The following is a 15,093-nucleotide window of genomic DNA, read 5'->3' on the forward strand; positions in this document are numbered from 1 at the left end:
AACCCAAACAAATGGCAGAACACAGTACAAGTCTACCATTGGTTATTAAAATAACGCGGCAAGAAAAAAACATTTCTGGAGACCTAATTCAAGGTTTTTTTTATGTGTTGAGTAATGCGCTTCAAACACGGGTCGTATATTTAAGCCTAAACGACAAAAAAAAATTGAAGAAGACAATCGATCAACAAAATTATTTATTCTCCCTTATTTGTAATTTTGTAATTTTTTCACAAGCTATTCAGATCTATAAACAAAATTAAAGTAACTTGCAAAAAAATGCTAACGTTTTCTTATCCGATATGAAAGAAACTGTTATATATGGCCAATGCTTGTGTTTGCACTATAAACAAATATGTAAGTATTTTCGAGCAATAAATATTAATTGCCCAATAATTGTATTAGCAAATAGCAAATAAATGCAAGATTTATAAAAATAGTTAATAATATACAGAAGAATTAAAAAATATTGAAGTATGATAAAGATACAAATAATGATCTGAACAGCAGCATAAAAATAAACAAAAACATCAACAAAATCTACATATTCCAAAACACTATGAAGATACTTCTATAGACTAACGACTCATTTCAAAGAAAATAACAGAACACTGACAATTACATACTGTTGTCTTAGTCAGTAAAAAAACAATGGTTATTCCTTCAAAAAAGTCCCAAAGGGTTAACGTAGAAAAAAACAAAACAAGTGTCAGTGAAATAAAGAATTTGACCAGTACACAGCATAAAAAGTATAAGTACTGTTCTGCAGCAGACGTTTTTTTCTCCAATAATTTAACCATCGCGGGACGTCTTACTGCTGCATTAGATAAAGTTTTCAGAAGCACCCTATGAAAATGTTCGACAAGGATAGTGGTATTGGCGAAACATACCTGAGGAAAAGCTGAAAAACACAAGAATTACAAGTAAAGAAATGTTAAAGTATTCCCAAATGCAACTTAGTAAAAAGCTGTAAAACAGATAATGAAAATCAAAAGACAGTAATTATTATAATACCTTACATTTGGTATTTAAACTTCCCTAAGTCATATACATAACTCAAGGAAACACTAGGAAAACTTTTTGAAAGTCGTCGTATGGTTTTACCGGGAGGGAATAATATGACTAGGGTCAAATCAAGAGATCAATATGCGCACCTGAAAAGTGATTCTAATATTATAGATCAAGACATGCACCCTAAAGGAGATTCTTATTATTTTCTAAAGCCTCCTTCATCACTCATAAGTTCAATTAAACATGTAAATACGATCTGTATTTGTTGTAACCTATGAAGTATGTGTCTCGATTGGTCGGTTGTTTATTTCTTCATTGCCACTGTTATCATCACCTGTTTCAGCGACGATATTATTGTTTTGTTTATCTGGACATAATTTGTCAAAATGAAATAAATGTCCCCGGACTGAATACGAATATCTTGCATAAAATATCCAGCCCAAACAAACGAAGACAAAAGATATCAGAACTAAGAGCCCAAATTCCTGTGGGTACGGTGCAAGAATGACCATTAGGAATTTAAGCATGTCCATGAGTTGATTCAAAGAACGCTGGATACCACTGATAATTCCTCGCTCAGTCTCAACAACCGCTTGTAAGAACATCTGTGTGATCGTTAAATCAGCAATCCATAGTCCTGGAATTATATATAACAAAATGTAGGTATTTTCTATCAATCGCAAATAACCAGTAGTTACAAAATTCTAAATACATTACAGTCGTAATGATATTATGTAAATCATGAAAAAAAACTGATTTAAAATTTGGATCATATGAATATTAGAACTACTCATCGCAGAAGCATTCCTGCTTAAACTTATAAATAATTTATATATGAGTGCTGTAAACTGGTCACTTTATATAGTACATTTTCCATCACATACGATAGTTTAAGCACTGATTTTTTTTAATATAAGAAATATGGCCTATACCAAGCTATCGATTAGTTTTTTTTCAAAGAATATATTTAATACTTACCAAATCTTGCAGTTATCAGCCCACCAAGAAATAAACCAATGGATATATATGATGTTTGATCACTTGCTTCCTGACTAGGTGGCATAGTTACATTACTAGTGATATAAGTTGGCATAGTTTCATTAACTGTCAAATTACTATTGATAGTTTTGTTATCGATTCCAAGTACTGAAGAAACAACAATAATATTAGAACTGTCATTTTCTCTTGTTCTGTACAAGAGATCAAATGGGCTACCAGGAGTAAATACGGATGCTACGCAGAAACAAAGGCTAAATATTTCAAATCCAAGCCCAAACAGTCCTGTTCGTTCCAAGCCTATTCTTTTCTGGATCCTTGGATAGGCAAATGTGCCCGCTATGCCAAATATAGATCCAGCAGCCATCATGACACCAAGAAGAGATTCAGATATTCCTTGGGCATACGCATATCCTGACATTTAAAAAAAACCACTTTGTATGAATGATTATGATAATTATTGTTATTATTTGACTATACCAAAATTTGTTTTCTCTTTGGCTAAAAGAAACGAAGTTTTGTTTGATAGAACATTATATTCATCTTAGAAAATATCACAAGGATTAATATAAGATTTGGAACAGCTAACATGTATTCAAAGGCAACATCAATGACATCATACAAATTCTCTTTTTTAATTTTTTTTCTTTTTCTGTCTTGTTTTCGGTGTAATTGTTCTTCCGCATGATTTCAGATTTTAGTTGCTGTGTTTATCTCGGTTTTAGTTTGTAACCAAGATTTGTTTTCTTTTAAGAGATTTGTGACTTTTGAACAGCAGTGTTCTTCTGTTGCCTATATATACTTTTGTTTATTTAGGCGCCAGGAACGTGCCATGTACAACGAAAAATTCATACCTTAATTGAAATGAAGAATACTGATATTTATTAATTTCTGAAATGTGATTTTATTAACTTACACTAGTGCATAATACTATTCTAGATATTTAATAAGTATAGAAGAAAAAAGGGCTACGGCTCATTGTAGGAAGTAAGAGGGTTTACTACATAGACAAAACGCATTTCTGCTTTACAAATTTATAAGCCTGGTTCATCTGATGATAATTGTAGTCAGTAGCAGAAACAAACGAAAGCAACAGTTTAAAGTAATAAATCCATTATAGCCCCATTGTTTTCAATTTTTAATTCTGCTATTTCAAGCATTAATTATGGCTACATTTTCTTCAGTTCCAATAAAGTGACAGTCGTTTCATGTCCGAATTAGACCTTACCCTGACCCTAAATCTAAATAAAATAAGTTTTAAATGCATATTAGAGCACGCCCGAAGTTTGATAGTACAAAAACAAGTATTTCTGAACTGAACAACAGGACAAATTTGCCTTCCTATTATAATTTTATGTATTATTTTTTATTAATTAAAAGCAACTTTCAACCAAAGTTCAACAGTGATTCCAAGTTCTTTAGCTTTGTTTTGATACCAAAATTACCAATATTTTACTTAGCGACAAACTTGTAGCTATGTGTTACATAGGATTTATTTGGTTTAACTAAAATTATGTACAACATTGCTTGCTTGTTTTTTTTCTGATTTGCCCGAACTAGTAGATCTAGACCTTAAGTTGATAACCTTAAAACTGAAATGACCCATTTTATCGAATAGAACAACCCTGCACCTCAAAGTATACAATACAATTAATCAATGACATGGACATGTACACACCGTTTCTAATCACGTCTTTCCAATTATGTCGAGGAAAGATATGCACAGCTAGCAGCACCTTCATTTGGTTTACTATTTTTTTTAATATATAATCTAACCTTTTGTAACCAGATGCTCCGCAGGGCGCAGCTTTATACGACCGCAGAGGTTGAACCCTGAACGGTTGGGGCAAGTATGGACACAACATTCAAGCTGGATTCAGCTCTAAATTTGGATTGTGATTAAATAGTTGACACAGCATAGGTTTCTGACACAGAATGAATGTGGTCTAATGAACTTTAAAAAAATATTTTGCCTTTGAGCAATTCACTATGCTGTTGAATATTAATCCTCTCAAAAAAATGTTTGAAGAAATTTTCTTTTTATTTATGAAATCTGAAATGAAAAAAAATGACCCCCCCCCCAATTTTTTTTTACATCCCCCTTTCCCTTATTTCAAAACTGATCTCAATTCAAATTTCTAATGAAGTTTGCAACAATAACTACTCATTTAAATACATCATAAAATATTAATATGTAAAAAAAAGTGTTTGTTATCACTGACAATGACTGAATGGTAAAGATTGTTTTAATCTATCAGTTGGTAGTAAAAGTGAATATACATTGTATATTGTATAAAACAATGATTTAAGTTGATTCAACTACTATTCTGGACAAAGAAAGATAACTCCAATTGAAATCCAATTGGAATTTCTTGCTATTGCACAATATTGTGCAATTATATATTTCTTGCTATTGTGCAATACTGTGCAATTGAAAATATTTGCTATTGCACAATACTGTGCAATTGAAGATTTCTTGCTATTGCACAATACTGTACAATTGAAGATTTCTTGCTATTGCTGAATTTATAACTGTGCAATTGAAAATTTCTTGCTATTGAACACAATACTTAATATAATAATTTTGGATCCTGATTTGGGCCAACTTGAAAACTGGGCCCATAATCAAAAATCTAAGTACTTGTTTAGATTCAGCATATCAAAGACGCCCAAGAATTCAATTCTTGTTAAAATCAAACTTAGTTTAATTTTGGACCCTTTGGACTTTAATGTAGACCAATTTAAAAACGGGACCAAAAATTAAGAATCTACATACACAGTTAGATTTGACATATCAAAGAACCCCAATTATTCAACTTTTGATGAAATCAAACAAAGTTTAATTTTGGGCCCCGATTTGGGCCAACTTGAAAACTGGGCCAATAATAAAAAATCTAAGTACATTTTTAGATTCAGTTATCAAAGAACCCGAAGGATTCAATTTTTGTTAAAATCAAACTAAGTTTAATTTTGGACCCTTTGTACCTTAATGTAGACCAATTTGAAATGGGACCAAAAATTAAGAATCTACATACACAGTTAGATTCGGCATATCAAAGAACCCCAATTATTCAATTTTTGATGAAATCAAACATTATTCAATTTTTGATGAAATCAAACAAAGTTTAATTTTGGACCCTTTGGGCCCTTTATTCCGAAACTGTTGTGACCAAAACTCTCAAAATCAATACCAACCTTCCTTTTATGGTCATAAACCTTATGTTTAAATTTCATAGATTTCTATTTATAAATACTAAAGTTATGGTGCGAAAACCAAGAAAAATGCTTATTTGGGTCCCTTTTTGGCCCCTAATTCTCAAACTGTTGGGACCTAAACTCCCAAAATCAATACCAACCTTCCTTTTGTGGTCATAAACATTGTGTTTAAGTTTCATTGATTTCTATTTACTTAAACTAAAGTTATTGTGCGAAAACCAAGAAAATGCTTATTTGGGCCCTTTTTGGCCCCTAATTCCTAAAATGTTGGGACCAAAACTCCCAAAATCATTCCCAACCTTCCTTTTGTGGTCATAAACCTTGTATTAAAATTTCATAGATTTCTATTCACTTTTACTACAGTAAGAGTGCGAAAACTAAAAGTATTCGGATGACGACGACGACGAAGACGACGACGACGCAGACGACGACGCCAACGTGATAGCAATATACGACGAAATTTTTTTTAAATTTTGCGGTCGTATAAAAACGTGTAGTTATCTTAAAGCAAGTTAATCATACATGGAAACTCACCAACAGTAATACTATCAAAACCTATCACGGTCATATATAAACATGCTAATCCCAAACCAGCGAAAGCAACGTCATACTTCATGTATGTTTTCCATCCTCTGAATAGCAAAATAAAGCTCTTAAACATCTTATATAGGCATTGATCACATGCGTCTTTCTCTACAGATTTATCTTCCTTTGTTGTGTCGTCTTCGTCTGATGATGATCTGGTACATTTCTCTGTCTCTTCCTGTGCTATATTTGATGCTTGTGATATATTTTCTTGCTGATCTTTGTCATCGAGTTGAATGCCTTCATCCGTAAACAGCATTTCTGTTTCTACTACAAATAATGTAAAACGTTCTTTCATTGTGGTTCTTACCATTTGAACAGCAGCTTGTTGAAATTGCAATTTTACATTCATCTTCATTTGTAATGTATTTATAACTGATTTTCCATACTTACATTGTGCAATTCAGAAATAAATTTTGAAAATATTAAACATTTTTTTCTGTTTGGTCCTTAGTTTTTAAAATTTAAAACTTCATATAATACATACATGAAAACCCCAAACAAAAGCATCGACCAGAAAACATTTAATTATACTAGTATTCTATAATAATAGAACAACAAAGTCCCATACTAGTTAACTTTAAAAATGGCATTTGTAAAAATTGTTCCCACTCACAAATGTGCGAGGAATTAAGTCAATGAGTATTATACCAACAAGAGCTATTTTTAAAATACCTTTGTCTTTTCTCGTTTTGAACATTTTACATTTCAGTGCAGGCACTTCCATGTACACCTTCCAAATTAGAAAGTACTCAATGAAGACAGAAACCAGATTCCAGCCCGCTATAAAAACTGCCGCATATTGTAAAGCAATAAAATAAACTATCTGTCCAGTAGCTACAGGTGATAAAATGGCGGTGGTTAAATCAATTGCTCTCATTCTGGAGGTCATTGCTGTAAACATAAAGAAACTATGACACAACTTGGTCATATTTGGCGATACATGTTAATAACGATCTTGATAAAAATACTAATTTTTCATGGACTGCTTTTTTACTCTGAGTTATTGCATGTAGTACTTTCGACTACCTAATGTTAAATCCTAAAATACACGGATAGTTCATGGAAAAAATAATAACAAGGAAAACAAATGAATAGTAAAACAAATATTTAGAAAAGTAAAAAATACAAACACCCGAAAGTCAGTGTCAATCAAAAGCAACTTAAACATCACTCTTTACAGGATCAATCTTGCAATTCTAATTCATCTAAGATGCAATAAAAAAAATCATTCTTAACGTCTTTTACCAACCACTTACTAGCTAATAGATCTTTATCTCTCCCACATATTTCCACGATCCAATCCCTCTCCACCGATATTGACCGCGCAATGCTAGCAAGATCGCCAAGAATGGCTACCACTATAATGAGTGCATGAAAGAGTGTCAATGCACCTTCGTCGGGCCATAATGTTCGTAAAGTTTCATGATACCACACCACAACAAAAACAATAACTGCACATAATGCTACTAAAACATTCTGTAGAACTAATGAAAGTCTTGCAGCTGAAATCAGAAAAGATAATTATTTTGAGGAAATTTGTGATATTTTCTTTAAAGGGGCATTAGCTACGAGATATATATATGAAAAACCTAATACATAATTTTGTGTGGCTCAATCAGTAATGAAATACAAATAATGAAATACAAATAGTGAAATAGAAATTCCTTTTTAGTAACCAATAAGGTTCAATTTTGTTAAAATAAGCAAAAAAACAAACATTGATTATGACTTATTCACTTGCAAGTATATAATCGACCTCAATGAATCAGTATTCATGTGAACTTTAATTTAACCCCTTAGCTTGAGATGGATAACACGTGAATTGTATGTGTAAAGTTATTTAAAGGAAGAGAATGTCAACATTGAAAGTGAAACAAAGGTAAATCATCTGATTGGCTGATTCGATCCACAAATAAACATTATTATACAGGTAAAAACGATGATAAACATTCATTTTTTATCTGTAATATGAAATTAAATAGACCTAGAATAATTCAACAGCACGTGTTTGCTTAATCTATTTATATCTATATAATTATTTATGTTTACATCGCTTATATATAGTTATCGGATGACTGTAGAGGTCAACTCGATAAATAATTAGATGGTGTCTTGGCTCAAATACACACTAAACGAAGCTACGTATTTTCATGCCTGTACCTTGTTTATTGTGTTATTTAGACTTTTAATAGTTCGGATAAATGTTTTATATTGTTATAAATCAAATATGAGAATTTTATTAGAATCGGTGAAAACGAATTTGACAGCTAGTGCCCCTTTAAATTATTGCCTGCAAACTACAAAGTAATGTATCATTGATTTAAAGGCGACTTTTCATATTCAATGCCCTCCGATTTCCTTAGCTAATGGACATTTTCTTAAACTCTTGATATTGATTGCCGATTTTCTCTCTGTCGCTCAGTTTTCATACTATTCTAGGTTTTTTAAAATGACTAAAACCTGTTGAAACAATGAAAGATAGAAAAAAACAAGAACATGTATGTACAAAGAATGACAAGAAATGCATGGCTAATTCAGGTTTGCTAAGTTTTATCCTTCACTTTTAAATGGTTTACAGTGGTATGTTTAAATGGTTTACAGCAGGGTTTGTATTTACTTGTTCATTTAATTTGCCATTGGATCATCATCAGTATCACTTATCAAAGGACTTACAACCAAATGGATAAATCATTTTCAGGTAAAATAACAAGTGTATTAAAAGGCAAATTGTATGCATGAAAAAACTGTAATTACCACATGTCTTAGAACAGTGAGAAGAATTGCAATACAAAGTATCATAAATGTTGACTTTAGAAAGCCTTTCGACAGAAGAAAATCTCAAAAATATGTAGCCTACCGGACAGAATTATTCATATTTTCAAAGTTTTCTACACCAACTTCAAGTGTTTCTTCATTAAATTAGCAGTGCGACAAAGACGTGTCATGTCAACTGACTTGTTTGTCATTGCAATCAACCAGATAAAACATTTCCTGTATTGAATGGAAACACATGAATATGATAAATCCCACTTCAATCCTACAGGATGATGATGATGGGTGGCTTCTTAACGTCCAGTGGCAAATTAATGTGCATATTCAAGATAAGTACATGTTAAATGTATTTTATAAATGTTACCCACATTGAATCGGATTTTTAACGTGTAAGTTCACAAGATAACACTTGACACATTATTTTGATTCCGAGCCTACCAGTATTTGGTCTTATTCCTTTGTGCCATTTGCTTAGCGCCGAAGCGGCAAATGCCAATTTTAAAGTCTTTGGTTTTGCCTGGTCGATTAAAAAATGAAAGATCGTGTGTAAAGCTAGGTTCAAACTGCCGACCAGACCAACTCGATCAATCTCGATCAAGTTAAATTAAGCGATCGGGAGACTGGTCTGTCTCAATCGAGAAGAATGTTCGGGGTGGTCTATCTCGGTCGTTATCGATCTGACTTTCTACCCGAGAGATTTGGACATGTCAAAAACAATCGAGTAAGGATCGAGAAGCCAGCCACTCGAAAAGAGATCGCGAATTCATCGAGTAGCAGTCGAATTGATCGAGAAAGGATCGTCTAGAGATCGAGTTTGATCGGAATACAAATAATTTACCAATCATCATCAGTACTCAATTATTTCGATATTTGCTCGACTAATATCCGATCATTTCCCGATCAACGACAACCTGTACGATATGTGGTCAAGATTTCCCCACCAATACCCGATCGCTTCATGATCACTGGGTACTTTCGTTTTTGATGGGCAGTTTGTATTTACCGAATCAAACAACAACAATCAATCAATTTATTAATAATCTATGATATACTATTAATTGAAATTTTTAGCTATACTATTGTTTTATTTAATCTACATGTATCTGACGAATAAAGAAATGAAAAAAAATGCAGAATATACCTACCCCTAAGTCTGGGCGTATTATCAATCCAGTCTCCAATTATTGCAGCAAACAGGAGCACAGATGCTCCTTTGGAAAACCCATAGATTGCTACAAGTCGTAGTGATCCTGGACTAAGTCGTACTAGAAATAACCCAACACCAAACGACCACATTCGGTCGCCCTGAATAAATATAAAAACAACATCGAGTGATTTTTAACTATCACATGTAAAAATATAGCAACGATTTCTTTCATTTGGCCATGAAAATGTCTACACATTAATAACTAGGCGATACAGATGTGAGCCAACATAAAGGCCCTTGTACGAGTGAGTATGTAAATTGTGATGCATTTTTTCCCCATCATTTTTCTTTACAGTATTTATTACCAATTTACGTCAGAAATATTACTGATTCTGCAATGAACAGTAGTGATATATTAAATTAACATTTTGACAATCACTTGAAATGTGTGGCTTTCTTCCTTTGACGATACAAATCTTTTAGTTTAAGTGAATAATCATACACAGTGTCATTACCGAAATTTAATGGTATTATAATTCAATGGTATTCTAACTTCGTGAACTTAATGGTGTTCAAATTTAGAGAGCGGACACGTTTTGTGACGAACATACGGACAGACAAACTAGTTCAGTACAATAGCACTTCTTGGGCTATTGAGCACCCACTTGTTTAACCTTCTTTTTAATTTGGTTTGGTTATTATATATAGATTTTAACATTTCATTATCCAAACCAAACAATGCAACACATACTCGACTTTCGTTACACGATATCTAAATTTCCTTTGAAGAAGCTGGACACTGCCATATTGAATATGCTGGATATAATTAAAACAATGGTTTAAACTTGAAATATACACACTATTTAAATAAAAGAAACGTTAGAAAATGCTGATAGATCTTACATCACAAAAATGGAATTAGCAGACAAATTTGTTTAGATCAATAAAGAAATTAAAGTCATAAGAAACCTCAAATCAAAAATAAATAATGCATATGTTTTTTGTAACTCAATGGATAGTTTTCATTGTAAAACTTATGTACATATACTTTTTTCTGAAGAAAATTCTTTAATTTATTCATATTTAGAAGAAGTTTACTTTATTTGAATTGCTTCCTTCCAGCAAGCAATTCCCCCGATATATTTTCCGTATGCAAGGTGACCTCAGTGTGACCCATCTCGTAAAAATCCGTTGACCACAATACGCATGGATGTCCTTAAAATAAACTATTATCTGAATTTACATGTTAAACACGTGCTCAAATTCCATGCTTTTTTGTTTATTTTTCGTCAATTGTTGACAAACAGGTGACAATCGTTAAACTTCGGCTTCAAATCACGAACTTTAATTACCTGCCATATTTCCACAACAACACTGACCGATTGAAAAAAAAATTGACGATTATACGAAATTTACACAAAAAAAATGATAAATTCGAGCACAGAAGACTAAGTTCATGATGTTTGTATGCATTGGTTTAAGAATTGGAAGAACATTATTTTTCACCGGTCACTCGTTTCTTATGACTTTAAAATTTGAAAACTACACCTTATACATTTCCGAAACACTTTTCAATCACGCTCAATGCCGTTTCTAAACAGTTAAACACTACTATCGACAGTCAGTCTCCTGTTATTTCAAATAACCTACAAATATATGAAAACTAAGGGCTTCGCTCTGACATTAAACCAAAAGATTTACAGTGTGACTCGCGGCTGATATTGAAAGACATCAATGTGAAACACGATAATATATACTTATGCTGCTTGAAAGTCCGTCAGTAATTTTTTTCATCTTAAAAGTATATTTTTGAAACAGTCATGACAGTATGTTTGACCTCTATATTTCTTTATAGAAAGTTTAGGTTTACTGCATTGGATTTGTGTAAAAAAATCTCTTACCCATGCAGAAAGAAAGTGGCTGATATATACATATAACTTTGTTTTTAGTGGCAGTTTCCATTTATCTGAAAAAAGAGGTTTATCATGTATATATAAGTAAACATTTTATATATCACAAAAATTACGCTTTTTCGGGAACATGGGGTCATAAGTTAACAAATAAATTTACGATCTCGGGGAGTTTTGTGAAATTTTGAATTCAACAAAAGCACGATAAGCTGCATATAAATATGGAAAAATCGTTAAGAAACTAATACTTTGGCCAATTATATCTAATATCCGGAAAAGTTATGTTAAGATTTATTCTGATATACGCTTAGGCACAGCAGATGTTCTAAAAGAATGAGTAACATTAAAAAATAAATGTTTGGCCAACAATTCAACATACACTTAAAATATACACAATAATTGCTTTTATAAAATTATGCAACAGTATATCTGTCATCATACCATTTATAAAATCATATTTTTGCTTATTTGAAATTAATAACGGTACATTACTCAATATTACACATTTATCATGTTTATATTAGACTCGAATGAAAATATTTATAACAATGCAAAAAAAAAAGTGACAACTCCAGCTGTTAACATGCCCACAGGGGGTAGACGTAGTTGTTCCATATGCTTAGAAGTTAGAGTTAGAGGATGCATTGTACACTAAGTGGCAACGTAAAATACGGAAAGTCTGGCTAACAAGGTTCTGACATATGTAGCCATTCAAATTGAATACAATTGGAAATTTGGTACAACCAACAAATTTTCCACGTTCCGTAAATTTATTTAGAGAAAATATTTTATAAATGCACATTCAATACATATTTCAAGGAGCCAATTCAAAGAGCCAGAGTGAATGAAAGACAAAATATATTTGTTTCCCAAAAAACGTGACATAGCTTGGACTACATGCTTGAAGGGTACAACAAATTTCAGACACAAAAGATATTACTAATACTTCTCTAGAATGTTAAATCGACGAACAGTTTGTAAAACATCCATTTTACAGCAATTAGACAGGGCTAGGGTGGTCACGGCTTCCCCATTCCCGGTCTTTCCCTTCATTTGCGGTGAAACATGGTTTTTGATATAATAAAAATGAATAAAAGGTAACTTTTTAAGGACTTTGTGATCTTTTTTAAAAATATACAAAATGTTTTTTAGGGGGTTTATACCTGAACTTTTTACTCAAAAATTGATAGGTGTCTTACCCTTCCCTTCATCTTCCATCTCTGAATCCAAATAGGTAAAGGAAACCCAAGTGACAGTCTGAAAACTAGTTTTTAAAAATTCTATATTTAGTCAGTGACCTTGAACTTTAATCTATCAATTTATAGAGTTACCCTGAATTTTGACCTAATTACTTCACAATTGATATAAGGGGTTTTCAGCTTTTTGTATCTTTGCTCTTTTGAAGTTTCATTCCCAGGAGAAGAGTGAAATTTATCTTTCCTTTCGAACACCATTTTTTGTGTAAGAAATATCTATTTTTAGTAGCAGTGACCATGAACTTTGACCTATTGACCTAGGCCCAATATTAAGGCTACTCGATTCTTTTTATATCTGTTTGAATTTCATTCAAGTAATATTTTCTGTACCCAATGAAAACACAATGTTTAAGTGTTTTTATTATGTTTTATGGACTATAGAGCACATTACGTCCGAAAACAAGATACCCGAGCACCTGTGATAATCACGTAAACATCGAAGTTACTTTCTATATACGAATATACCATTTGTATCGAACAAACGGATGAACAGTCAGACAAGCAACATCGTGCTCCCGTCTTTTTCTCCGGGAACATATTAACAAACAAACATTAAAAGTATGAAACATGTGCTATAGTCTTGTCCCTGTGGCTATAGCCTATGATGATAAAAGTTAAACACAAAAATTATGCATGACCGGACTCACAATTACTAGTACTAAAATTACTTACCATGCAAAGGCATTGTGTTCACGAGCTGACTTGCTATGAGAGACAGTTGGTTTTTGCAGGTGAAAAAATAAAGTATTGTAAAGGTAGGTTTGTTTACAAACTAAAACAGAGTCGTGTTTGCGCTTAAAGAGAAATATAATTTTCAAGTCAAGTCCAAACGAAGATGTTCCGGGATTTATAAAGAACTTGTATTTTAATACACAGTCAGACTTAAACCACAATTTGTCAAAACCAGGTTGAACCCACCATTTTTTCCTTTAAAAATGTCCTGTACCAAGTCAGGAATGTGGCCATTGTTATATTATAGTTCGTGTCTGTGTGTGTTACATTTTAACGTTGTGTTTCCGTATTGTCGTCTTTTTCTCTCTCTTATTTTTGAGAGTGAATTCACATTACTATGATATCAGACGTGTCACGGTACTTTTCTATCCCAAATTCATGTATTTGGTTTTGATGTTATATTTGTTATTCTCATAGGATTTTTTTCTAATGCATTAGCCTTAGTCCGTTTCTGTGTGTGATACATATTAATATTGTGTCGTTGTTCTCCTCTTACATTTAATGCGTTTCCTTTAGTTTTAGTTTGTTACCCCGATTTTGTTTTTTGTCCATGAATTTATGAGTTTTGGACAGCGGTATACTACTGTTGGCTTTATTTAGAATATACAGTAGCACATTAGCGTATCTTAAATTTAAACAGTGAGACAACACTAGGAGAAAAAAAGGGGGGTATACTTCATATTATTGGGAATACGAGAATGGGCCAAAAATAAATTCCAATAGCAAACATGGACGCAACTTATTCGTATAACAGAACGTATATAGTTAGTGTACATACATATGGTCATATATACAGTTATGAGCGTCACTGATGATTTAGATATTTTATATAGTGTTGTATACTTTAAGTATGAGGTCATTCTTTCATTAATATTAATATAACTATATTACTATATAGGTCACAGGACTGAATTTCAGTGAATGTAATATTAAATTGGGTACGTTTTACACCAAAACAACCCTACCCAAAAATATTGAAGTACTCCCCCCCCCTCCCTTTCCACGTGAAGGCAACTGCCTAGCTAAACCTTTGATCATCACAAATAATTTAAGGAAGAAGTAATGTGCAACGGTAGTATGACTTTGTAGCATATGATTGTTCTAAACATTCGGTGACTTATCTACCGTTTACACATACATGTATCCCCTCTATTGAAGACGATTCAACGAAAAAACTATAATTACGAACTACATATATCTTGTTAGCAAGAAACACATAGACTATTTCAAAATGATAATGATATATCTCAAACAAGAAGCTCTGTAAAACGGGCAACAGTAAGATGATAGTATCAGATATATACGGATCCAGTATTTTGACAAGGAGGGCGCGCCTGTCACGGCCCCTTCTCCAATCCACCAACTATAGACACATTTTAACTTGAGTGGAACAGATATAAAGTCTGAATAACCACAATGAAGCAACACAAAGGGTGTTGGTTTGTTGTTTTGTATGTGTGTGGGGGGT

The 15,093-nt window shown here is 32.5% G+C and overlaps 1 protein-coding gene across 3 annotated transcripts; it reads right to left on the minus strand.

The window, feature by feature from the left end:
* Positions 1–1,092: 1,092 nt before the first annotated feature.
* LOC134711544 (solute carrier family 40 member 1-like) lies at positions 1,093–13,681 on the minus strand. 3 transcript variants are annotated; one of them, XM_063572194.1, is made up of 8 exons: positions 13,566–13,681; positions 11,629–11,693; positions 9,726–9,885; positions 7,065–7,310; positions 6,481–6,699; positions 5,755–6,072; positions 1,987–2,418; positions 1,093–1,645 (listed from the first exon to the last, which is right to left on the minus strand). In XM_063572194.1, the coding sequence occupies exons 1-8, from the start codon at positions 13,576–13,578 to the stop codon at positions 1,281–1,283; spliced, it is 1,818 nt and encodes a 605-aa protein (XP_063428264.1). In that variant the 5' UTR covers positions 13,579–13,681; the 3' UTR covers positions 1,093–1,280. The 3 variants fall into 3 exon arrangements, with proteins under 3 accessions (XP_063428264.1, XP_063428263.1, XP_063428265.1); XM_063572193.1 differs by having other exon boundaries at positions 5,755–6,075; XM_063572195.1 differs by lacking the exons at positions 9,726–9,885; positions 11,629–11,693 and having other exon boundaries at positions 5,755–6,075; positions 13,566–13,665.
* Between the last annotated feature and the right edge of the window lie 1,412 nt (positions 13,682–15,093).

This window comes from Mytilus trossulus, chromosome 3, assembly GCF_036588685.1.
Source record: "Mytilus trossulus isolate FHL-02 chromosome 3, PNRI_Mtr1.1.1.hap1, whole genome shotgun sequence".
Classification (NCBI taxonomy): Eukaryota; Metazoa; Mollusca; class Bivalvia; order Mytilida; family Mytilidae; genus Mytilus; species Mytilus trossulus.